At 41.7% G+C, this 25,806-nt stretch overlaps 1 protein-coding gene across 20 annotated transcripts in view; it reads left to right on the plus strand.

The window, feature by feature from the left end:
* cadpsb (Ca2+-dependent activator protein for secretion b) overlaps positions 1–25,806 on the plus strand; it is a 57,642-nt gene that overhangs the window by 28,867 nt on the left and 2,969 nt on the right. Inside the window, exons 8-29 of one of the 20 annotated variants that reach the window (XM_058632868.1) lie at positions 147–286; positions 624–690; positions 1,361–1,469; positions 1,550–1,762; positions 4,714–4,725; positions 7,214–7,350; positions 7,437–7,624; positions 8,340–8,441; positions 8,534–8,597; positions 8,693–8,816; positions 10,058–10,126; positions 13,983–14,089; positions 15,795–15,824; positions 18,449–18,605; positions 18,714–18,855; positions 19,515–19,676; positions 20,890–21,045; positions 21,162–21,330; positions 21,421–21,495; positions 21,590–21,673; positions 21,862–21,894; positions 22,154–22,261. In XM_058632868.1, the coding sequence (XP_058488851.1) occupies positions 147–286; positions 624–690; positions 1,361–1,469; positions 1,550–1,762; positions 4,714–4,725; positions 7,214–7,350; positions 7,437–7,624; positions 8,340–8,441; positions 8,534–8,597; positions 8,693–8,816; positions 10,058–10,126; positions 13,983–14,089; positions 15,795–15,824; positions 18,449–18,605; positions 18,714–18,855; positions 19,515–19,676; positions 20,890–21,045; positions 21,162–21,330; positions 21,421–21,495; positions 21,590–21,673; positions 21,862–21,894; positions 22,154–22,261 (2,448 nt within the window). Of the gene's footprint in view, positions 1–146; positions 287–623; positions 691–1,360; positions 1,470–1,549; positions 1,763–4,713; positions 4,726–7,213; positions 7,351–7,436; positions 7,625–8,339; positions 8,442–8,533; positions 8,598–8,692; positions 8,817–10,057; positions 10,127–11,003; positions 11,037–13,982; positions 14,090–15,794; positions 15,825–18,448; positions 18,606–18,713; positions 18,856–19,514; positions 19,677–20,889; positions 21,046–21,161; positions 21,331–21,420; positions 21,496–21,589; positions 21,674–21,861; positions 21,895–22,153; positions 22,262–25,806 lie in introns of all 20 variants that reach the window. The other 19 variants (XM_058632870.1, XM_058632872.1, XM_058632880.1 and 16 more) reach the window with 19 other exon arrangements.

The following is a 25,806-nucleotide window of genomic DNA, read 5'->3' on the forward strand; positions in this document are numbered from 1 at the left end:
ACCGTTTCTTCACACTGACTCATAATAATTCTTTTTTTTTTCTTTTTTCTGGCAGATGAAAAATGATTTTCATGTCGTTGAACACTGCACAAAATGTGACCTCCTGGAAATGACCGATTCTGACCTTTTGTTTCATTCGAGTGCAGGTCGTCCTCCACCCAACCCCCAACAGCCCCAAGCAGTCAGAGCTTCACAAGATGACTGTGACCAAGGCTTGTCCTGACCAAGATCTGAGGATCAAACTGGCCATACGTATGGACAAACCACAGAACATGAAGCACTGCGGGTAAGAAAGACGCTGCAGTGACGTCCACGTGTGCCTTTCATTATTATCCATGTCTTTCTTATAGAAACTCCAGCCCTCTTGGCTCCTTGGCCTCATTTCTAGCCACATACCATGGAAAAAAATCCTGTAAAGTACACTACTCCCCCTGGTGGACACCAGTGTGTAGTTTATTTAGATGTTTTATAATGAGGTGGAAAAAAAACTCAATTTTAATTATTAAACCTTATTTCTATTCACATAGTTGGATCAATGCACAATAAAATGAGCACTTGCTGTTTTGCTGGTGTTCAACATGGCCTTGGTTTTATCTCCCTCTGTGTGAACAATGTTTTGACAGGTATCTGTGGGCTTTTGGCAAGAACGTCTGGAAGCGCTGGAAGAAGCGGTTCTTTGTTCTCGTGCAGGTGAGTTATCTGTAAAAAAAAATAAAATAAAATAAAACAGTGTCAAAATGAAGCAGCTGTGACCTTCTCAGCTGAGATCATTGCTTTAATAATTCAGTTTAATCCATCAAATGGACTGAGTAAAAAAAACAAACCCCGAATGTTTTGTGACGATAAAGACGACATTTGCATTTTCCGCTTCTATTACAATTTTAGACTGTTTTAGACCACAAGGTTGGTTTATTTAGCATTTCTTTGACAGGCCGGGAAGAACATTATGTAGGCCGCTCTTATTGTACTGATAATTAGCACTCAGACGTTGCCCGAGAACAATGCAGCAGTCAATATCTGAACACTGAAATAGAAAACTTGATGCCCGAAACTTGTCATTATGATGTTAAAAGTGACTGAACGATGTAACGGTGATAGAAAAATGACACCATCCTTGTTTCCATCGATCACCTCAACGTCTCGATTTCACTACATTACTCTCGTTGCCACCGGGACAGATTTATGACTTCATTTACAAGCAGATAGGAACTGAGATATTCGGGATCCATTACAATGAATAAAATAGCATTCACCTTGTCCCTATTATGTTTTTCAAGCACAGGTGCTGAATATGGCACAACACCGGCCTCTAACTTTCTCTGTGGCTTGTTGAACAGATGCTTCATTCTTTGTGTTATAGGTGAGTCAGTACACGTTCGCCATGTGCAGCTACAGAGAGAAGAAGTCCGAGCCACAGGAACTTCTCCAGCTGGACGGTTACACTGTGGATTACAGTGACCCCCAGCCAGGTGAGACAAAGACAAGCTCACAGTTGAACAACTACATGTGCACACACGTGACAAACAAGTGAATCATCCTTCTCCCGCAGGCTTGGATGGTGGCCGGGCTTTCTTTAACGCGGTGAAGGAGGGCGACACTGTGATCTTTGCCAGTGACGATGAGCAGGACCGCATCCTGTGGGTCCAGGCCATGTATCGCGCCACTGGCCAGTCCCACAAGCCCGTCCCACCCACTCAGGTCCAGAAACTTAACTCTAAAGGGGGCGCCTCAGCCCAAATGGACGCGCCCATTTCTCAGTTCTGTAAGTAACCCCAAACACAACACGGTCACTTCACGCAGAAAGGCAGTTTCCATCCATAAAGCAGCAGAAAGCTCTAACCCATAAATGTCTCACGCCATGCGCTCCACACCGTAGTCACAACACTGTGCTGGTAGAACTAACACGCAAGCACGCACACACATGCCTTGATCGCTCACAGATCCCTCCAGCATCTGATGGACTGCCCACTCATTGTCACCACTCCCACAGTGTTTTTTTTAAGGTGCAATTCCATGCTATTCCATCAGACCGTTCACAAGGAGCAACCAACCCGGGAAAATACTTTACTCTCCTCAGCGAGATACGGCGCACTAACTTTGTGCACAAAAAAAAACTAAATAGGTCACCGCACATAAGATTTGAACATTCAAGCCTGCTGGGGTTGAATTGAGACTGACAGTGCCAGGGTGCGCTGCTCTTTTACTCACCATAGGCCTGTTTTAATCAACGTGCAGTGCTAAAGGGGGGGCAGCCGTGGTTCTGAGACTGTCTCTCAGAATGTTCCCTCACAAGCGAGTGATGTTTTTAAAGATTTAACCAATCTGTCACTGTACTTGCACCTCTAAGCAGCCCACAAGTCAGTTAGTAAAGTGAAGGTAAGACTGTCTGCAGCAGTGTGGCATCTGTCAACGTGTAACCGTCTCCCGTGCTTCTCCCCTCATTAAAGAAGGGAATCAAATATTTGAACACAGCAGCACTAACTCAGCGTGCAATGCTTCTCCTGTACGTACTGTTTTGCCTTTTCTATTAATTGGTTTCTTCGTACTTTAGACCAAAAGTTAAAATGAGCATATTTTTAGGCTTACAACACCACAGACATAAAAGTTAATGACATCCTGACATGACTACATAATTAATGTCACACTGTCTGACTGTCTGAGTGTTTAACGATCCACTATAATAGATCCTGCTATTCATAAGAAAAACGTGTTTTGTGTGCATCCAAATGATTTGTTTTCCAGCTCTTTCCATTTTTTCCTAAGATAGTGGAACATAATTGGCATTCACTACAAGCAAACTGAAATCTAAAGATACAATAATCATTAAAAATAGACAACAATAATTATGATCATAATAATAGCTGTAAACCCCTCCCCCCCAACTTTATGCCACTCTTTGTTAATCATATCATCTATGAACTACATGAATTTGGCCAGTGTTTTATAGAACCCTATGACATAAATTCTATGTTGTTTCTCCATTGGTTTCTTTGTCCAGTATGTGATCGTTCTTGTGGTTAGTTGACGCCTCTGATGCCAGCTGTTGCCATTCAAAGCCTCCTCACAGTGGCACAGACCTCCTCCTCCTCCTCCTCCCCCCTCCCTGAAACATTGTGACACACCACGCGTACATGTTTCATCCCCTGGTGGTCTTGAATGGCACAGGGCCCATAATATTATCATATACACAAGGCCTCCTGACTCTGCTGCAGTGGACTCATCGAAAACAACACGTCTATGAAGGTTCTGAGTGAAGCTGTGTCATATACGACATAGTTGAAATGTTATGTGTATAATAAAAAGCATTAAACAAGGTTTAAAGGGTACTCCATTGATCTGCATACATTAGGGGACGAGGTTCTGATCTTCAGTCTTTGCTTTGGGGCAATATCCCCCAAAAACACGAACATCTTTAACCCTTAGAACACAGAGCATTGCAGCTGCTTTTTTTCCATGACTACATTTAAACATACAGTATATACAGAGGCTATAAGAATGTGCAACATAGAGTGTATTATATCCTTTTTTTCAGTCAAAATATGTCATTTTCCCTAATTATATAAACACACCAAAATGTTTAAAATCGGATTTAATTAGTTAAATTTGGAAATACGTCACAGTTCAAAGTTCACTTGGCTCGTTTTTATGAACGAAAAGAAGAGAAAAAACAGTCTGTTTCGTGACTTCTGCACAATTATTGCTACTTTCTATCACGATATAAAATGAATCATAACATTGACTCAACAACACATAAGAAGACAAATCTGTGACCTATAAACACTCACACCCAGGATGTCCATATAAGGAGTTGTGTATTATTCCCACGGCTAATTACCATGGGTGCACATCTGTGCCGCGTGAGCACTAAGGGATATTAACTCTTATAAACTTATATCTTTTGTATGAATCCACACCACGACCAACCCCATTGTACATGTCAAATTGCAAATGTGTGTAAAAAGAACACAGATGTGTAAAAGTTAATGCACGGGTGAAGCAAAATGCAACTCAGTGCCATGTAAACTAAGACTAAATAAATACAGATAACAGATAACAAACATCGTATTTGTGCCAAGTGATTTTGCTTAACCTGCAAACTGTAGATAAGAGGTAAAAAAGCACTTTGTTTTTCATATTTGATTAAAATGTCAGCCTTTATTTTTATTAAAATCTGTGGAGTGCTCTTTAAAAACCGTGCTCAGTCAACATTTGCTATTTACTTTGACCTTTCAGGACCTTCATACACTCTTTATGACACTCGTATTCTCTTTAACACTTAACTGGCCGGTAACTGGGGTTTACTACATGTGTGTGTTACATGCTAAATGTCCCCTGACGGAAAGGACAGTATTTATTACCACGTAGCCCTCGATACAGAGTGAAGAAGCTGCAGTGGAGTGATGAGGATGGTAAAGATTCTCTGTTCCTCCCTCTGTCTGTCTCTCTGTCTCTGTCTCCCTCTCTCTTTTCTCTAATATGCCTCGGCATCTGTTGTCAAGTTCACATAATTCCTCACACGCCACCGCCCACAAACTCTCATGTTGGTATAGGTTGTTGTTGTTTTTGAGTTGTGTTTTCTTCTTCATGCTTTGCCTGTACCCTTCTTGAGTATTGCAGCTGCTAGGTCAGGGCCTTTGTGATTGCTCTCCTCCAGCCTTGTTGCTAGTCTTTATGTTATTCTGGTTTGTCCCTTCTTACCCTGCTGTCTTCTAGCTGGACTCAAGGGTAAGTGCTTCCCTTTAGCCGGCACAGCTCAGATAATCCCCGCTGATTATCTGACAAATGCAACGTTCTCTCTTCTTTCCCCTCTTATCCTTTTTCACGTCTCGCTTCATGTCTTAGAAGTTAGATGATGATTTTTTTGTTTTTGTTTTTGTTCTAACAGTCTCTCTACTTAATGATTTAAGTATCTAAGCATCCATTTGTGCTATCATAGGATGCATGTATTTTATTCTAAGGACTTATGATTTGATTTAGCAATGGGTAATGTTGAAATAGTAGTTATTACTGCATAATTGCCTTCTCTCTTTATTGACATTGGTGACGGGATCCCTCAGAGTAAAGTCATGTGACACTTACAGAAAAGCAAACACAATTTTCTTCATATAATTATTAACGCTGTAGATTTCTTTGGCTGAAATTGAAGTGGCGACTGTGGCGACTGGAGTGTGAATGTGACGATGAGCAGCCTGCGATGGTGCGTAAACGTGTGTCAGAATATGCGGCATTATTTAAATGCATGAGGTAAATTTGTTTTGACACCGACCTAAGTATTGATCACGCTTTACCTCAGAGGGCTCAATTGCTTTTAGTTCTTTTCCTTTGAGCAGTTTTGATGAGAGTTGGCAAATATGTACGCGGAGTATTCTGAATGCCAAAGACAAGGAGTAGCTAATGCCGCCCCTTCTTATAATAAAAATACTCCGGATCCACCCCTCCCCCCCAACCCCCCCACCCCCAGTAGATGGGCTTGTAGATTAGGGGCTAGACCCGGTGTGACACCTCCAGAAAGGAAAGATCTCATTTTGTTTTTTAATTTATTTATTTTGACTGCCCTTTGTTTGCCTGAATAGGAGAACACCTGTGTCATGTGTCCATACTTTTGTACAAATACAGAAGTTTCCATTCACCCCCCCGCCCTCCCCCCTCCATCTCCCAGAGAATGATAGTTTTGCCTCTGTCAGCTTCATGCTATTTACCCATGTACTTGCACCAAATTGTATTGCTACCCTATTAGATTTCTCCAGTAGTGGTATGCCTGTTAGTGTGCGCTGTAGAGATCATGAATACACTGCAACATATTCAAGTATTGTCAACTTGCAAATGCGTAGAGAAAAAAAAGAAAAGAAAAAAAGAGGAATGCCAAAAGAAAACAAACCCACCATAATTGAAAATGTGTCTGCAGATGTGCATGACATTTAAAAGTCCAATGAAAGTCATAATGTGCTCCAGCATGTGATACTTTACAAGTGTATGCAAAAGTACTCGCCTATTCACTTCCTGTATGCTATGATTATGTGACGATAAAGTACCACTGAGTGTATTCTGGACTTCAACGACCTGATCTCCTCCGTTAATCCAGCCAGAGGAGATTATCACCAGCAAACACTCCTTCACGACATCACTCCCTTTGTAACTTTGTAACCTCAGTGACGCTTTTTCTTTGTCTCATCTCAAAGGTTCCTTTACCCACAATCCCCTTCACCATATATGACTGTCTCACACTCTACTGCCATCTTTGCTCTTGTGTCTGGAGACTGTTAACTGTCCTTCTCTTTTTAGTGTCCCTGTCCTTCTTCATAGAACAATCTCTATTTTGTTTTTACTTGTTGTCTCACATGTTTTCCTTCTTTGATTGGAGTAAACAAAAACAACATAATGTCTCTTTTTAGCCAGTTTTTGTTTTAAATCTCTCCCCCCTCTTCCCTCTCACTAACCTAGAGGTTGGCAGATATCAGTTGGCCCTTAAACCCCCCCCCAACACAACTCATAATGACTCATGTCAGTGTCTCTCTCTGTCTCTGTCACTCACACAAAATGACATGACTGCATCTCTTATCTGTTCTGAATAATCCTTGTCCACATCATTTAGTTTCTGACGGATTCATTGTTCATAAAACAAGACCGATATTTACCGTTTATTGATAGAGTAATTACATTTTTTTTATGATATGCCTTATTATTGTGTTCTTCCTTAATTGAAGTGTTTTAAAATCTCAACTTTACAATCTTCAGTTGATAGTGTTTTTGTTTTTTGGCATTTTTATAGTCCCACAACATGAACTGAATTATTATTTTGCCATGTTTGCACTTTTTTCTTTTTTTTTTTTTTTTATCAGCACACGTCTTTAAAAAAAATTGCCAGAAACCTAAGAGACAGCGAATGGCAGAATCTATTGAAGACATTAAAGAATGCATTTAATTCTTTTTCACACGCAAAACAGCAGTGAATGGGACACAGTGAGAGTTACGCATGAACATACGCTAGAGGCACTCTTCTCCATGAGTTTACATTCAGATCCAAAAACAATGCATCAAATCTCTGTACGCTGTCTGCTACAATGCAAGTTGACAATGTAAGCTGTAAGTGTTTATATTTTGCCCTTAGAACAAAAAAAAGAAGTGTTGTAACGACGACCTGCTGCTTGCCTGTGCCTCACTGATGTCTTCTCCTCTGAATCATGTGCTTCTCCCTGTGCTGTTGGCTGGATAGACGCTGACAGAGCTCAGAAACATGGCATGGATGAGTTTATCTCCGCTAACCCCTGTAGCTTTGACCACGCCTCACTTTTTGAGATGGTGCAGCGGCTCACGTTGGACCACAGGCTCATTGACACCTTCTGTTGCCTGGTGAGTGTCTTCCTCTCTCTCTCTCTCTGTCTGTCCACAGTGACATGCCTTCTTCCAGTAATGCAGACTGTGTTTGTGTGGTGCAGGGCTGGTTCAGCCCAGGCCAGGTGTTTGTCCTGGACGAGTACTGTGCCAGGAACGGCGTTCGAGGTTGCCACAGGCATCTGTGTTACCTGCGTGATCTGCTGGAGAGAGCAGAGAGTGGGGCGATCATTGACCCCACTCTTCTTCACTACAGCTTCGCTTTTTGCGCCTCCCATGTCCATGGGAACAGGTGTGAATCAGTCCCTTTTTCTGTTTATAAGCTGCAGGATGAACAGGATGAAGAACTGAAATCTATACTATTAGCTAAACTGATACCACCTATATAGAGGAGGTGGACACAATACAGCTCAGTAACCAGTGGAGTCAGCCTCATTAGATGCATCCATTCTGTTGTCTTTCTTTCTTTCTTTTTGCCATATTTATATTTTTGTTGCTTCTGTGTCAGTGTTTATTTTTTGCACTTTTCTGTTGACGAGTTGTTAATCAGTTGTATGTTTCTACATATTTCCTTGTTTTCTACCTTTTTTTTTGTTTTCTTTTTTCTCTCTGTCCCTTGTTGCCATAGTCTCTTACTGTTCCATATTATTCATCCTCCTATGCGTGTGTTAAAGTCAGAGAGGGCAGCAATTACTGGGGGCCGCTGGGCTATGAGGCCCTCGCTTCCCCAAAGAGCGCCCAAAGCCCAGATCCTCGCGCTGCCTCTAAACGAGTACGCGTATTCAAGTTTAGAAAGAGAAAGGATTCCAAAATACCGCTCATGCAAGGGCAAAAGAGGTGAGACATTATCATTTATTTGTAAATGTAACAAAAACCATAACTCGAGAGACAAATCTCATAGAATTTGCAGTCAGTCCCCGGGGAGCTGGTGTTCTTTCCTATTTTTGTTTCCTTTAAGTTTGTGTAAGTCTGAGCTCAGTTAAAGTCTGTGGGTGTGATCCTTGTAGGCCAGACGGGCTGAGCACAGTGAAAGTGGATGAGAAGGAACGCTTTGAGGACATCAAAGAGCGGTTGCGCGTGATACTGGAGAACCAGATTGTAAATTTCAGGTGATTGTCAACTCACAACAAAGTACATCCAGCTCATTGAGCCTGTTGGTGTTTTTCCTCACTGCGTTTCCGCTCTGCGTGTTCCCTTGTAGATACTGTTTCCCCTTCGGTCGTCCAGAGGGTGCACTGAAGGCCACTTTGTCTTTGCTGGAGAGGGTTTGTGAACTTTAAATGGGAACCTTTCACAACGACACGAGGAAACGCCATGCGATGTGATAAATGACATCGTTGCTCCCTCATGTGACCTGCAGGTCCTGATGAAGGACATCGTGACTCCAGTTCCCCCGGACGAAGTGAAGGGAGTCATCCGCAAATGTTTGGAGCAGGCGGCTCAGCTCAACTACCAGCGGATTACAGAATATGCTAAAATTGAAGGTAACCAAAAACACACAGCATCACGTGATGCCTTGATGATACAATGATAAAAAAGAGGTTCTTCAAATGTTACTCCTAATGAAATGCTCAGATAGTAAGTTGTGTGTAACATAAAACAGTTTGATGACGGACAACAAATGTCCTTTCCCTTATTCTACCTCTGTTACTGATATTGTTCCTGTCTCTGTTTTATATTTACATGTGGTGAGTTCCCTCGGTACCGTGTATGGATATATATCTGTGTCTGTATCCCAGATGATTTGTGGCATCCCAAATTCTTTGTGACACGTTTTGTCTCGGTCCAATAACTCTCTCCTTTGTTTCAGGCCTGCTTTAGCTCTGTGCTGTTCTGTAGGTCAAGTTGGCTTTTGTGTAGAGGTGTGTGAGTAAAAATGCATTCAAATCCAAAGCCCTGAAATCTATTGATGTGCTGATTTTTTTTTTTTCTCACTGTGCCCTGACTATTCAAACTGTGTGGTATTCTGGCCTCTCTGACGTTTGATGACTGAGCTGTGAATTCGGATTAACTGGATGTCCTGACTCCTGGTCATCGCACACTCTCCCTCTCCCATTATCCGACTGTAGCTGTTAGCAGCTAACGCAGCCCCCCCCCCCCTTCCTTGACCTACCAGCAGCTCCTGTCACCTCTGTCTTCTGTTCTTGGTGAAGGCCACTATGTTGTGCTCCCTGTCTGCTCTGCTTCTTTCTCCCCGCTCACAGTCGTTGGCTTTGCCACGGTTATCACTGCAGCTGACTATTTGAACTGTGTGATAAGTGGCTTTTATAACACGAGGGATGCTGGGATTGAGCGCCCGCAAACCAGCATCAGACACATGCATGTGCTTTGAGACATGACAACGTGGCCTTCTGTTATTGGCATGGATCACATAACAAAGTATACAAGACATTTCGTAATGTCTTATTCTCTCCCCCCCCCCCCCCCCTCCCCCCGCTGTGTATTGCCCCACTAGTGTATCCATTAAATTCACTTACATGCACATGCAAGACAGATACTAAGGCTTCAAACCTTACTATCTTGCCGTGCCGTGTGAATTTACTCCCCACTCTCCTTGTGAGGAACCTGGCTTTCAACAAAGCAAACATTGTTTGACTTTACTACTACGCCTCCTGCTCGGCAGAATATCGTTCTCACGTGGACAGCCCTCTTCCCATCAGCCTCTGACCTCTGTCCTTCATAGCTCTGACCGCAGCCTCTTGCATGCACCAATCCTTTTTTGTAGGGAAAAAGAGGGAAATGTTTGAGCACCCTGTCTTCTGCTTGGCGTCTCAAGTGATGGATTTAACCATCCGTGAGTACCTTCATCAACCTCGCTCTCTCTTTCTCTCTCTTTCTCCCCGTCCTCTCACTCTCTCTGTCTTTTAAATGCGCTTTCGCCTCATCCTCCCCCAATCCCCCGCCCTCCCCCCGCTGCCGCTCCTCTTCCCTCAGAGATGTTGCTCGTGCCATGCTTGTTTTTTTTTTTATCTGTGCCTTTTGTCTGTGAGAGTGAGTGGGGAGTGTGCCACACTGAATCAGTCGGGCTCCTATTTTTAGAACCATCTGTTTGTGATGGACATGAATGAGCAGTCTGGTCTGTTAGCTTCTTTCTTTTGGTTGGATGCCCATTCCTTTGACTTGAATGCATTTTTACATTGCTTACATTGTTGACTCCTCCAGTCATTTTGGTCTGATCATGTCTCACAGGTAGGCTTTTTTTTGTTTGACACCCACAGATAGTTCAGGAGCATCTGTCCGCAGAGCTATTGTATGGGGAGGAGAGGGTCTTTTGTGTTTCTGCCTCGATTCAAACTCAACTCAAGTCACTCAGTGTGTCCTGTCTATGATGCTGTGTGTCCTACTTGTGTACAGCAGTCCTAAGCTTCTGTCTGTTTGTTAACCAAAAAAAAAACATCTTATCACTATTTTGATTTCCCAGTTTTCCACAGGGTGATGTTTCAGTGTTTCTGTTTTGATTACATGTTTGTGATGTTGTCTGTCTGTCGCCTCGAGACCTCGCTCCCCGGGGCTGAAAATGTCCCGGCAGATTCTCGGAAAAAAAGGGGTCACATTGGTGATGAATAACAGCTCCGAGCGTCCGCTCGTGTAACATGACAAAAGCCCTATAGAAGCGTGCTTACTCTAAACATCTCCTCTTCATCTTTTCTCTCTCCTTTGTCTCGCCGAAGTTGAGAAAGGTCAAAAGGATCAAAAGGATCCAGGTGAACTCATGTTTAGCTCGTGGTTTAGCCACAGTGCACACACACATTCATACATGCAGGTTGTTCCCCCTTCACCCCCAATATGCATGTATGCACACACACACACACACACACACACACACACAAAGCCACATCTTCCATACAATATATACATATATATATATATACAGTATATACTCATTCAGATGTTTAAATGCTTGCTTTATTTAAGTATCACTTTATATACAGTTAATGCCATTAAGATTGTATTACTTTACATCAAAGTTTATTTTCCATTTACAGAACATTCAGTACTTAATAAACAGAATAATCATGTGTATAATTGTGCATGAAAAGAATATATAGTAATATCTACTATAAATAATTAAATCATTAAATTAATGAGAAAAAAAACGTCAAGGCAAGGATTGTACTAGTGACAAGTATACTGTACATACAGGTCATATACAGCATTATCTTAAATGAAATTATTTTAGATGGTGAAAAAAGGGTCAGTTCCTTTGTATTAGAAAAAAAGCAAACAAATAAACAAAAACATTACAATTCTGTGGTATACAGTCATGTAAATAGTTATAGTTTTGATGCAACGGCTACTTCATCTACAATTTTATTGTCCCTACGGTGCAGGAGAAACATATAGAAGACACAGACGTTCACATAATAGAATAAATAAATAGATGACAACAGATCGTAAATCCTTAACGAGCAGATAAACTAAAGCTATTCACATGGCTCACTTTTCCACCGGGGGAAAAGAGACAGAGATTGTTTATCTTGTTTGTGGTTTTTTTCCCTTGTAATTGTGGTGAACTGGCCCTTTTATATTCCACATGTCGTCACATTGACACATTGGACGTTTGCATCTTTTGTTTGAACACATTCCTGGATGGATTTATTACCTTATTACCGTTCACAACGCTGCTGCTCTGCTGTTTATTAACCAGAACCAGGAAGAGAGAGCATAACGAGTCCAGTCTCCCTGTAACATTTAGAGCTGATTTTAAGCTCCTCCTCCTCCTCCCTGTATACAAAGCACTTCATAGGCTAGGACCAAGCGACATTGCCAATTCCCCTTGTTAGTTATGTACCGCAAAGAACACTGCGATCGTCCGCTGCTGGTTTATCGGAGGGTCTTTGGAACATATTTACCCTTAGATATCAGGGAAGCCAGCTCACTAGATATTTTTAAAAGAAGACTTAAAACTTGTCTTTTTTTACTCTAGCCTTCAACTAGCTCCTTTCTTTTTTATTTATTCCACCCTGTGTTGTGTTTTATTTGCATTTTTAACCTCTTGACTCTAACTTTCCTGTTTTATTCCACCCTGTGTTGTGTTTTGCTGTTTTATTTGTTTAATTTCTAAGTTAAAACTGGGCTTTTTGACCCTTTGACTCTAGACTTTTCCTTTTCATTCCACCCTGTGTTGTATTTTGCTGTTTTATTTGTTTAATTTCTAAGTTAAAACTGGGCTTTTTGACCCTTTGACTCAAGACTTTTCCTTTTCATTCCACCCTGTGTTGTGTTTTATTGTTGTTTGCTTTTTTTTTTTTAAATGTTATTTTCCTTTTCCTGTGGAGCTGCAATCCTTGTATGAAATAATAAAGTTTATTAGTATTATTATTACTACCTTAATGGCATCAGTGAGGCTGCGCTGAGCTCTGGCTTTGACACCAAACCCTGATATTTCCAATCCGCTCCCAGAGCCGACCCAATCAGAACATTACAACCAGAGAATATATAGTTACCCGTAACACTAATCCATGTGATCCATCCATTAGTGTCGATTAAATGTCCCCGAAGAAGATGACCTCACCTCTTTAGATATCTCAGATTTCCCCTCATGATATAAACTTTACACGGGAACTGAAGGCGTAACCTTAAGTGGCAGACGAGAGTTTCTTTAATCTCAGGCAGGATCCAAAGATAGAAACTAGAGTCGTTTTGGCCTGAGTATAAATATCCCAGCAATACGAATAACACTGAGTACAGTAAAAAGAAGATCCCCAGTTAATTAAGACTGCAATTGTTATATGTAAAGTTATGTATCTATGTGCTTTTAATTTCAAATCTGTGTAGCCATCCGGTTCCATGTGCAAATTATACACACGTCATTTCACACAGTCGTGCACAATTATTCCCATTTCATGACATGTAACTGTCTTATCAGATCAATCTGTCAGCGAAAGGTACAAGCGAGTGATTATAGAGTAAAACAGAAAGCTTAACTTTAGTGCAACAAAACCAATAGTCAATGGCAGATATAACACAATCACACTGTAAAAAATATTCATGTCGGTACATGAATCATCTGCTTTTAACAATTTTTTTTTTTTTTTTTTAGTAATAACCAGAAAATGAATCATCAAAATCAGGTCTTTTGCTAAAAATCAGACACAAATGTTTTGTGATTTTAGCTGAATCTGCTTAAACTCTCTTTTAAAACTGATAAAAAAAAAAGTTAATACAAAATTTGCTTTTAGAAAAAATATCTGTATTTGATGGAAAACTTGAAACCGACGTGATGGATTATTTTTTACAGTGTGAGTTCAGTGAGTGTTTCTTTTCTTTTTCTTTTGAAACCACTGCATGCTCCTAAAACAGATGGCTTATTGAGTAGCACTTCACTTTATGCATGTCTCTGATGCAGCATTACCCTTCCATCTCAATGCCACTGTTACCTACAGTCACATTTGTCCTGTTGCTTTATGTCATGCAGCCTTAAATGCATATAGAAATGACAGCACACTTGACTTATTAAGGGGGGGGGTTTATATGGTATGTTAACGTTACAGTGTAAGGGCTGTGTTTGCACGTTAATTAAATGGTCAAATTTATTCTATCTATATAGACAGGAGCATTCTTCTGAATAGTCATAAAAACAATCCCCCTGGAATCCTTCTCTGTGCTTGACTAACCACTCATCCCTCGCCCTCATCCTTTTGTCTCAGAGAACGTAGGCCGCTTAGTCACACCTGCCAAAAAGCTGGAGGAAACAATTCGCCTGGCGGAGTTAGTCATAGAGGTCCTCCAGCAGAACCAGGAACACCATGCGGAGGTGAGTGAGAACCCTCTCCTCGTCTCCTCCTCAAAACACTTTCCCCTCTATACTCACTCTTATCTCACTCCGCCCCACAACAGGGAGTCGGTCGTATTATGATCAGTCTACTATAAATAAAGCTGCTTTCATCTAAAAAAACAAAAACAAATCAACCTTTTGTTTAATTTAATTCAGGAGAGCTGCAATTGCTGCTCGACAGAGCGTGGCAACGTGGAATCAGAGCACCACATTTGAGACAGAGGTTGTAAATGAAAGAGAAAATGAAGTTCTTTCCTCTGATCACAATTTATAGTGCAGTGCGACGTTCGATCGGCCGCTGGGAAATGTCAATATGAAGGTAGTCGAGTGTAAACGCAACACAAAACAGTGAAACGGGTCAGTTTGTGTTACTTAAGCCTCAGTTTGCTTATGATGTTGTCTTCAATTTCCTCTTACAAGACCAACTGTGCAGAGGCAAGAGCGCTAATTTAATGTTTTACTCATGTTAAAGTGTTTGTGTAATGTAAAAGTCAACGGTAACAAAGTCAACAGTTACAATTCCTGCATTCATGATCCCAATCAATATACAGTCGGATAGAAAGCTTGTGGCAAACCAGGGCTGTCAAACCCATTTTAGATCATGGGCCGGAGCAGTAAAATAATAGTATAATAACCTACAAACAACCTACAACGAAGACTTACTGAAGCACCTTCTTACAAAACCTAATTATGAACAACCTAAACATTTTTGAGCAATATCCAAAAATGCATTTGACATTATGATTAGATTCTACTCACAATGTGAAATTTTCACAAATTCATCCTGCTGGCCGAATTGGACCCTCTGGTGGGCCGCTTCTGGCCTGCGGGCTGTACGTTTGACACCCCTGTGCTGGGATTTTTTTTTTTGTGTGTGTGAAATATTGGATGATTGCTTCTCTTAAACCGAAACCATCAGAGGAATGTAGACTTAAGAAGATTCAGTCACGTCTAAAACAAGGTTTTTTTTTTAAGATGACAAACTTTTAATTATTTTACATCATAAGATTATGTTTGTATGCAAACCGTAAACTGAAAAGTTACTCGTAGCTAAAGCAAAATATGTACCTCTGAACTAGAGTCAGTTAGAGTTGCAGGAATTTAATATACATATATAAAAAGTAAAAATAAAAGTATACATATAAAGAACAGGTAGCTGAAAATTGTAATTAGTTCATCTATTTGTAGTGCATAACTTTTAAATGTCTGTTCAAAACATTAAGCTCATCAACTCGACACAATTATCTATCTGTTTCTCAATAACGTGGTACGCAAAGGAATTGATTTGTTTGAATGTCGAGACAGACATTGGCAACAGCAACGTTATGTTATCGAGTTTGACTGACAGCACGAAGAAGTGTTCACAAAAAAGTGAATTCTATAAACGGCCCTGTTTGCTCCCTCAGTCAGGTCTGATAGTTTTGCTTAACAAAGGCCATTTTAAGATAAAGGACGCGGGAGGAAAAAAAAAACCCTACATTGTTTCTGTACAACAACAAAAATCACCAAAGGTTATGCACTGCAGCCTCATGATACTGTAATCACTTACTAATAAAACACCTTCCTTTGCTTCTTTAAACTGATGCTGCACATGTTTGGTGTGTAGATCTGAAGGTGATCCAGTGTGATCTCAGAACATGCAGATAAAGCAGATTTATTGTATCTCTCTGAATATGCTTGACAGGCGGCAGTCACAAGTTCTGGAGATCAATCGGTACAGTATTTTTATTTCATTTTCCTTTTCAGTCCCCCATCACGACCCCCCTCTGTTTGGCATGTGCGCCACTATGGCAACAGGCACCTTTATAGGCAGAGAATGAACCCCTGAGTAAGGCTGTAATGTAATGGGTGGGCTTATTTGACATAGAGGTGAAGAAATATTTGTTTTAAAAAGAATGAAAAGGCGCTGTAGCTTGCACAACATACTTGTGACCATAAAGCATGTTCATCGGGCCATATAGAGGTTTCCTTCTCCTCTCCAAGCATGCTGAACCAGTAAAATCCCCCCCAAAGTATGCTCCATTTGAACCTCTGAAGTTTGATCCACCATAAACATGTGTTTCTCCCTCCATCCAACGATTAATTTCACAGTCCGCACTTTTCCAAGCATTACTTCCCCCGGCTTCTCCTCCTCTTCCATCCCCTCTCTGCTGTCTAATTGTTAGTTCCTACGAAAAACCCTCTGAATAAAATGCCTAAAACAAGTACATTATTGTTTTGTACATCTTCCTGTGTTCTCACTGTCATATGATTGGTGACTGTCCAAGCAGGGAAAAGAGGTATGTGGTCAAGTTGAATGAGAAACGTTTCCATAATGCTACATGCATGTCCAGTAGGAAATGCCACGTCTCCTCCCCCCCCCCACACTTCCTAACCCCCGGGATTGGTCTCCTGACACAGTTGCATCGTCACAGCACTATAGTCCGTCCGTAGAGAGCTCCTTTAGGGCTCCTGAATGTAGCCACGATCAAAGGTTGGAGGCCAAACGCCTGGTGACCTTTGAGCGACTCTGACGGTCGTTCCTCATCTTAACCCCCCCCCCCCCCGTCCATTAGTGTCTCCCTCTCCTTGAATGTGACGGAGACACTTTTTGTTTGCTGCCTGTTTTGTCTAAAACTAGAGCTGTCAAGCTTCTTTTTTAATGCATTTTTTATTATTATTTAATTTGGGAGTGGGCAAGGTAAGTAGACAGGTAAGTCAGGTTTTTTATGTGGTGGTGAAACCAGATGAGGGAAAATAACTGACAAAAAAAATAACTGTTAAAAGGAAAAAGCATGCTGCATAATAATATTAGAAGATTTAAGTTTCATTTACCCAACTCTGCAACTTGTTAGATTGAATGTGAAGCAAACTAAGCCAAGCCAAGACTGCCAGCAAAGCAGCGCGACTGTATTTCTGCTGTCAAAGGGGCGAGAAAGTCCTGACGGTGCTGGAAAATGGCCACATGAACCTCGGAGACTCACTTAACTAATTGGAACAGATGCACTCCAACACAAGAGATGCTGCGTGCTGCAGTCTTTGGTGTGCCTATACAGTCCAAGATGTGCATGAGTCACAATCCCATCGAGTGCGGCAATGGGTTTGGAAATGATCTGAATTGTGGGCGCCCTCATCTCGTACTGTACAGAGACCAGCATGCAGGGAGCCCCCCATTTGCATGAGAAAGGCACTTTTTTTTCCACCCCCCTTAAACTGGTAGATATTGTCGTGGATTCAGCCAGGGCATGAACATGCGACCCCACTGTGTGTTGATTCTCCTCCTCTCCTGAATGAAGTGGATTTATAATTAATCCCTCCTTCAAGTCCTAATCACTCCAAGCTGTGGATTCAAGGTCAGAGTATGTGATGGGAAACATGCACACACATTAAACTGTAGAGCAGAAAGACATCAAGTCATAAAGTCCTTTCCTTTCCGTGATTGAAAGGAATTACATGAATAGTAGTTAATATTTCCTAAAATTGGTCAACAGATCATCTTACGTGTTATGGCGTGTTTCCACTAGCGCGACTCGACCCGCCTCGGCACAGCACGGCACGGTTATTTTGCTTTTCCATTAGCGATAGTACCCGGTACTTTTCTTTTTAGTTCCTGCTCAGGCGAGGTTCAGAGTGTCGTCACAGGAAGAGAATCAAAGCGAACAATGCCGAACTGTAGATCAGTTAAAAAGACTTCAAAATCCTGGAAACGTGGGTTCATCTCCAACATTTAGCAAAGGAAATGTCTAAAATCTCATCATTTACCACAGTGACTGTGTCAGACAGGAGTCTTTTTTAATTCACTCATTCTAATGATTCAGTTACATGGAAAACAACAGCTTCACTAGTCACTAGTCACTGTGTGTCGTATAAAACGAAGTCACGGCAGTTTCCTGCAGCCGTGCTGTGATGACCCCGCCCACATTGAGGAGGTTCTATATTGCAATGGAAAACCCGACCAAACTGTGTAGAGTGGAGCCGAGGTGAGGCGAGCCGAGGTGGTACTATGTCGTGGAAAAACACCATAAATGATGGAATAGTTTGACTTGTGGGAAATAGGCTTGTTATTTTTTGGATCTGGAGTATCAGTATCACTATGATAATATAATACTCAAGTAAGCAGAGGGTTAGCTCAACTTTGGTCAAATATAATGTTTATTACAGTAATGTTGGCATCAACACTCTCAGTAAGGAAGCAAACCCAGTATATGCCCATTCCCCACAATACTGAACCATTGGGATATTCCTTTAAACTCCAGCTGTGCACACTAGTTCCTCTTCCTACTTCCTCCTCGTGCCTCCTCGTCTCCTCACAGGAGGTCTTGTTCACCTGCGTCCTCTTCCCTCCCGCTGTGTCTCTAGGCGTTTGCGTGGTGGACGGACCTCATGGTGGAGCACGCAGAAAACTTCTTGGCCCTCTATGCCATCGACATGGACGCCGCTCTGGAGATCCAATCACCCGAGAGCTGGGACAGTTTTCCTCTCTTCCAGCTACTCAACGACTTCCTCCGGACAGACTGTGAGCTCCATCACTCGTCAAACTTTTATATTCTAGCAACTTCTGGCGTTTCTCATCTTCTTCTTCTTCTTCTTCTTCTTCTTCTTCTTCTTCTTTGTCCCCCCACAGACCACCTGTGCAATGGAAAGTTCCACAAACACCTGCAGGATCTGTATGCCCCTCTGGTGGTTAGATATGTGGATCTGATGGAGTCCTCCATCGCACAGTCAATTCACAAGGGCTTTGAGCGAGAGTCCTGGGAGCCTGTAAAGTAAGGAGCCTCTGCTTCCGTAGCCAGGCTGTAAGACGGGTGAAGATGCAAAAGTCTTTTATATTTAGATGAGGCTGAAAAACGAGTGACAGCAGATCTGTAACGATCTCACAGCTTCTCTTTTTCAAAGAAGAAGCAAAATTAGAATTTATGTATTCTCGAAATAGCCTTTTCACCAATTCATGTGTCTTACCAATCTCTCTTCAACACATTGGGGTCAGGGCAACATCTAATGTGTCTGTTGTGTTTGTTTTGGTGAACTAACCTTCACAACGTGTGCTTTGACGTGTCACTAGAAACTAAAGGTGTCAGTTTTTGTTTTGTCGTCATTTTGTTTGTCGTGGCTTCCACACTTTTGATTTTTTGCACAGATTCTCAATATGCAATTTTTTAACGTGAGAGACAATGTCATTAATTTGTTTTATCTTCCTTTGTTAATCTATTATTTTAGTATCATTTAATACTGTATATCTCTGTACATCTGTTTTACTCTAGGTGTTTTCTTAGAATGTGTGTGTCTTTGATGAAGTACTTGTTTCCATTCCTGTCTTTGACTAATTTAAGATTTTCCGTTACTTTTATGACATGGTTGTGTTTTACATGGCTTCTCTGCAGCTCCCACTCCACTGTTTTTTCTTTTTGTCTGTCTTTTTCTGCAGGAGTTTAACAAGTAATCTGCCCAATGTGAATCTACCAAATGTCAACCTCCAAATTCCCAAAGTACCAAATCTGCCAGTGCCAGTAGCAGGACTATCAGTTAACCTTCCACAAATGCCTAGCTTTTCTACCCCGTCATGGATGGCTGCTATATATGACTCTGAGTGTGTATTCAACGAGTTTACCCTTAGAATCCATTGAACTAACAGAGGCTGCCTTGGTATGAAGATGACACTCAGATGTAGACTGATTATGGACACGAGAAAATATTAAACAGCAACACATTTCCTTTGTGAATCGGTCCAGAAACTAAATATTAACGATCATAAAGTTCATGTTCATGCCAAGGTCACTCTGAGAGGTGTTAGAGTAGATGGGGTTGTGCTTTTCTTTTCTTTTCTTTTAAAAATGAGAGGCTGAGACGCTCTCATTTGTCCTAGCATGCATGCTCTTGAGCTGAGGTGTGGAGATACAGGTCAAAACAAAACAACTGTATATATTGCTCCAAGGCTATATATGGGATTTACTGTGCAGATCAGTATGCTCCAATTTGAAAAAAAAAAAAAAAACATTTGCAAGGCATGATCTGAAAAGATGTATCTCCTCTGAGCCGTCGTCCAAAAACATTTTTGCTGCTTAGTGATTTCGAGCAGAATGTCTGTAGGTTCATTTGTGACCTTGACCACCTGATCGCAGTCTGACTGGGGGAGTGGAGAGTGGAGAGTACGCTGAAGTGAAGATGATAATCTGGAGAGGCCTGGTCTCTTACACTCAGACTCATTCCTCTTCTTTTTATCACCCTCCCGCCCAGCTCCTTTGTCTTTTCCCAATCAGATGTAGTCAGGATGCACACAAAGGTCTGCATGGTCTGGTAATTCTTCCAGGGGCCCCACCAGCCCTGGGGACATGGACACCGAGAGAGGGCCTGTGAATCCATTTGGAAATCTGTATTTCGTTGGAATCCGTAAATGGGACAATTCCTTTGCACGCCCTCCCTCACTTCTCCATTCCCATCCTTGTCTTGACATAGTGTGATTAGCTGCTGCTGTCTCTGCAGTGACTTGACCTGCATGTGGCCACTTCACATCCTAGTCAATAATCATACTCTGCAGCATGGTTATTGGTTTGTTTAAGTACACCCTGTCTGCTCCCGTTCACCCATACACTGAGCGTCTCAACGGACCTGTCAGTATATGGTGGGAGGAAAACGGAACTGTGTTTAGGTGTAGAGGAACAGCATCCTCCTTTGCACCTGCCACAATATCCCCCTCACCCACACCCCCCTTCCTTCCTTCCTTCCTTCTGACCCCCGGCCTCTCTCTCCAGCAGTGTGATGTTCTGTCTTCTTACCTGTGTTTGTGTCTGCGTCAATGGCAGCAACGGCTCCGGGACATCGGAGGATCTCTTCTGGAAGCTGGATGCCCTCCAGACTTTCATCAGGGACCTGCACTGGCCCGAGGAGGAGTTTGCCAAACACCTCGAGAGTCGCATCCAGCTCATGTCGAGCAACATGATCGAGAACTGCGTCAAGCGGTGTGTGTGTGTGTTTGTTCAGAACAGAACGAATGACTGATAGAAACAGAAATATTCTTGGCTTTTTCTTTTGCCCACACATCACAGCACATTGAAATGTTTCCCTTGCATTGCAGCACCAGGATGGCGTTTGAATCCAAGCTGACAAAGAGCAGCAAGTCCACAGATTTCCGCATTTCTCCATCCTTATGCACTATGTTCAACGTGATGGTAGATGCCAAGGACCAATCAGCCAAATTGTGCGCTATGGAGATGGGCCAAGAGGTAAAACCTTCATCCGGAACAGTGAGGGCGCGTTAACGTTGTCAGTTTATTCATTTCATATCCACCGACGTTAAAGCCCGTGTTTAAAACGATGCCTTGTTGCTGTTGCAGAAACAGTTCCACTCCCAAATAGACGAGCTGATAGAGGAGAGCGTGAAGGACATGATCCAGCTCCTGGTCGCAAAGGTAAACCTGTAGAGCAGACACGACAACAGAATAATAACTTATTACAAGTCATGATTTCATCAACGTGTGGATGATTGGTTTTTCTTCCCCTCAGTTTGTTGCCATTCTGGAAGGTGTGTTGGCGAAGATTTCCAGATATGATGAAGGCACTCTCTTCTCCTCGTTCCTCTCCTTCACGGTGAGATGAAGCTTATTTTTCCCTTCAAGAATCATTAGGAAAATACATGGGCTGCTAATGTGCCAGTAAAATACTTAAGATACTAAATGAGTCCATAGATTCACATTGATTTATTGCCAAACGGTCAGTAGCAAAAGTTTTGTCCATGTGTCAAATAACAGAATTTATTCTTTTTGTTGTGATTTCAGGTGAAAGCTGCGTCAAAATATGTGGATGTACCTGTAAGTCTAATAACACCCAACTCCCCTGTTTGCTCCTGAGTTTGTGTGTTTATTTAAGGGGAAATGAAGATAAAATAACTATATTTGTAAGCGTACACTCCCTTTATTGTATAATTGTGGTTTTCCATTACCCCAAGACACGAAGGGTGGGGTGAGGGACATAAATGTTGCAAACTTTGAACCTTTAGTAGCTTAAAAGTGAACAATGTACACAGCGATGTGAATAAATGTGTCTGTGTTTCCTTTCCTTGTGGTGCAGAAACCTGGCATGGACGTGGCTGACGGCTATGTGACCTTTGTCCGCCACTCTCAGGATATGCTTCGTGATAAGGTCAATGAGGAGGTGTATATAGAAAGGTTATTTGATGTAAGTAAGATGCCATCTCCTCCTTACAAGAAGGGAGGGGCCTTCCAAAATGTGGCAAAACAACAGGGCAGAGAGGGATAAGTCCCATTTTGAGACCAGGAAATGTATTTCAGCCTGGCAGAAGAGGCTATTTTCTGATCCTCTCCCCCTCCTTCCCTCTCTCTTCCTGTCTCTCTTCTCTCTAAACTTTAGCTGCTGCCCTCCACATAATGGTGTGCATTGCCACAGTGCTTTTGGGCCTTTGTGTATTAAAAAAAAGGAAACTTTTATTTACAAAGAGTCCATAAAAGCACCCTCAAAAAGCAGGATTATCGAAAGCAGTGCTCTCTGGAAATCACAGAACTATCCGCAGTGATGGTGTGTCAGTCGGCACACAGGCTTACGTTGCGGTAGCTCGCCCCTGTGCCGTATGCTGATCGGACACTTTCCACAGAACACATGTCAGTCACCCTCAAGCATTGACACTCAGCCCTCTGTGGTCCAGTCCATGCGGGGAGAACCCATGCAGTTTTTCTACCAGAAGTGAAAACGCTGGGTGTAAGATGCACCGCCGCTGGATGGGCCCGAGGGACATAATGACGTGTCAAACTCGGGGCCTGACATGTCACATACCCTTGGTCTGTCAGAGCAGTGGTTCCCAACCTGCAGATAAACACACCACCACCAGGGGGTGAAATGATTTACAGGAAATGGAAGAAGAATTTCTACCTGTTTGAGGAGGAGGAGCACTTTCATTTTACTTTTACTTTTGATTATTACAGACATCAGAAAAAATGTCACTTTAATATGTAATGATTTATTACATCATCAGTACAAAACCCCAAAGAAGGGGCGGGGTCTCGAGGAAAAAAGTGTTAAAACACAACTGTTTGATAGTAAAGTTGCTTCTTTTGATATGGAATTCCATAGACTTCACAATATAAACACGTTTATGACCTATTCACATCAAAAACGGGAATCGAAAGTCAAAAATGACGTATTAAATTAAATTAAATGTAATAATGTGACAGTTACAACCGAATGTCTTATTATTTACTATTATACAGTATATAAATATTACTACCTCACTGGCAGCTGTGCCTCAGCTACACTCACTGTGTTTGTAAGGAAGAGGTGGGCCCCTCAATCAAGTAATCGATTGAGGGGCCACATTTGACACCTCTGGTTTAATAGTATATTCTTGAAATCGCCTTTAATTTATAGTTCACAATAGTTGCAGATTTGAGAGTTTTTTGTTGTATCTGTGCACATAAATATGCCTGCAATTAATCGCGACAACCAAATCTGTGTACTCTTAGGGCTGAAATAAAAAAAAACATCCCCATCATACTGCACATAATCAGACTTCTGTATTTGTCTTTTTCAAAGAACAGAAAAAAACAGACGGTGCAATCCCAAAAAAAGGAAAAAATAAGTGTTAGTTATGGCAGTTAAGGTTAAAATTTAACTTAACATTGTAAATTTAGCGTTCACATAACAACCACGTTCTAGTATCACATAAACATAGCTGCTGCAGAAACCAGTGAATAAATAGGAAGCGGCTTAATAATCCCGTTGAGCTTAAAAAAGGTTGGGAACCAGTGTGTCAGAGGGTGAAGAGAGCACTGTCTTACCAAAACATAATCCTCACGGGATACATTAACAATAATGTGTCTCCCCATATGTGATTTTTAACAACACATAATGCCGTGATGTGTGTGCTTCATGTCATTCAGAAAGAGTACATACATACCAGGTGTTGTGTGTGTTTTTCCGACGGGGTGTCAGTAGTGTGACGCTGTGACAGACACACGGACACAGACACAGACACAGACTTTGATGTTGGCTGTAGAAGCAGGAGCCGTCGGCCCAGATAGATACTTTGTTTTTTCTGACGCTCATGTGAAGTGGGTCTGCTTTTGTCTTTGAGGTCCACACCGGCTCCAGTGTGTGTGTGTGTGTGTGTGTGTGTCAGTATCTTCCTTACCTGTGTTCTCTGAGTGAAATCCTCCTCAGCACTATCACGTTGAATTAAAAATCCCCGCCAGCTGTGAATGCTTCAGTTTGAGCGTTTGAATTGATTTTTTTTTTAAAGTGAAATAATGTCAGTGTTTCTCTCCTCCATCCGCATGCATCTCCAGTCATCCTCCCATGTGCATGCACGTGACAAACTGTTTCTCAATGTTGCACAGGCTGAACTTAATCTCTCTTTCTTTCACTATAGTTTATTTCAATCCTTTTTATCTCCTCCTTTTTCTGATTAACACCATCCCTGCTGCCTCCTCTCTTCAAAAAAAAAAGAAAAAAAAAAAAGTGGCACTTATCTCCAACGTTGCGTTGCGTTGTTTTATCACATTATGTTGGTTGGCATGATTTTAGAGTCAAATAATCTTCCTGTGTACATCTTCTAGCATGACCCTCCTCCTCCTCCTCCTCCTCCTCAGACTTCTTGCCTCATTTGCACATAGAGCAGTCTTCCTCAGCACATCCTCTGCCACCCACCCACTCTGCGAGGTCTGCATGCACTGCACGCTTAACTCGACTGTGAAGTGGACAGGCATCTGCATATCCAGGCCTCAAGTTCAAAAAAAATAAAAACCTAAATCTACAACAACAACAACAACAAAAATCCTCTCACACTTCTAATCCAGGCCTTAATCCAGAACCTTCTTTGCATTCCTGCCTACTCACATGTTTAAAAGTGGAATTCTTTTTCTTGGTATTGGAGGTATGACAACTGTTTCTATCAGACTCGGATGCTCTTCTCTTGTATCGTCAAAGTCACAGATTGTGGTTGGGACGAGACAACGGTACAAGAAAATAGCACCGCTGCTGCTCCTCGCCTGCCAACCATGTACTCATTTTCATTTTATATTTTTTTGTTTTTTTCCTGATGAACTTGTGTCAAAACTATCAATTTTCCAACTAGAATGTCGACTTGAAACTAATTATAAGTAAAAGGCAAAGTAATTGCCTTCAGTAATTGACGCCGGTAATTAACGCCATTTGTAAAAAAGCGGCAGCTTTTTTTTTTTTTTTTTTTACAAATTATTAACTCGGAGAACATTCTTATAGTATTGCACTGGGTAATTACAGTTCACAACAGGTCAATAGCTCATTACTTTTTCTTTGAAAATGTTGCTGTAGTTTTAACAGCTTTCTCTAAAAATGACCTTTTTTCAACTCAAATTAATGCGACGTGTGTGAATGTCAAACGAACGTGTGCGTGTGTGTGTGTGTTTGTCTCTAATTAGAAACTCCCCTTTCACTTCATTTTCTTTACTCAGTTCTGTTCTAATTAGCTCTCAATTTATCTTTACGTCACATTAATTAGTCGTCAATAAGTCATTAGGTTTCATGTTTGATTCATGAATATCTCAGTGAGCAGTTGATACCTAATTATGTGTCGCTAACACATTTGAAGCCTCTAAAAACTCCCCCCCAATGCAGTTCTACTTTAAAAGCACAGCTCAGATATCACACGTACTCTGTACAGTAACCTGTATTTTGCTTTAAAGGAATACTTCACCGATTAGCATTTAGCTTTGTATTACTAGAATAGGGCT

Source organism: Solea solea, chromosome 6, assembly GCF_958295425.1.
Source record: "Solea solea chromosome 6, fSolSol10.1, whole genome shotgun sequence".
Lineage (NCBI taxonomy): Eukaryota > Metazoa > Chordata > Actinopteri > Pleuronectiformes > Soleidae > Solea > Solea solea.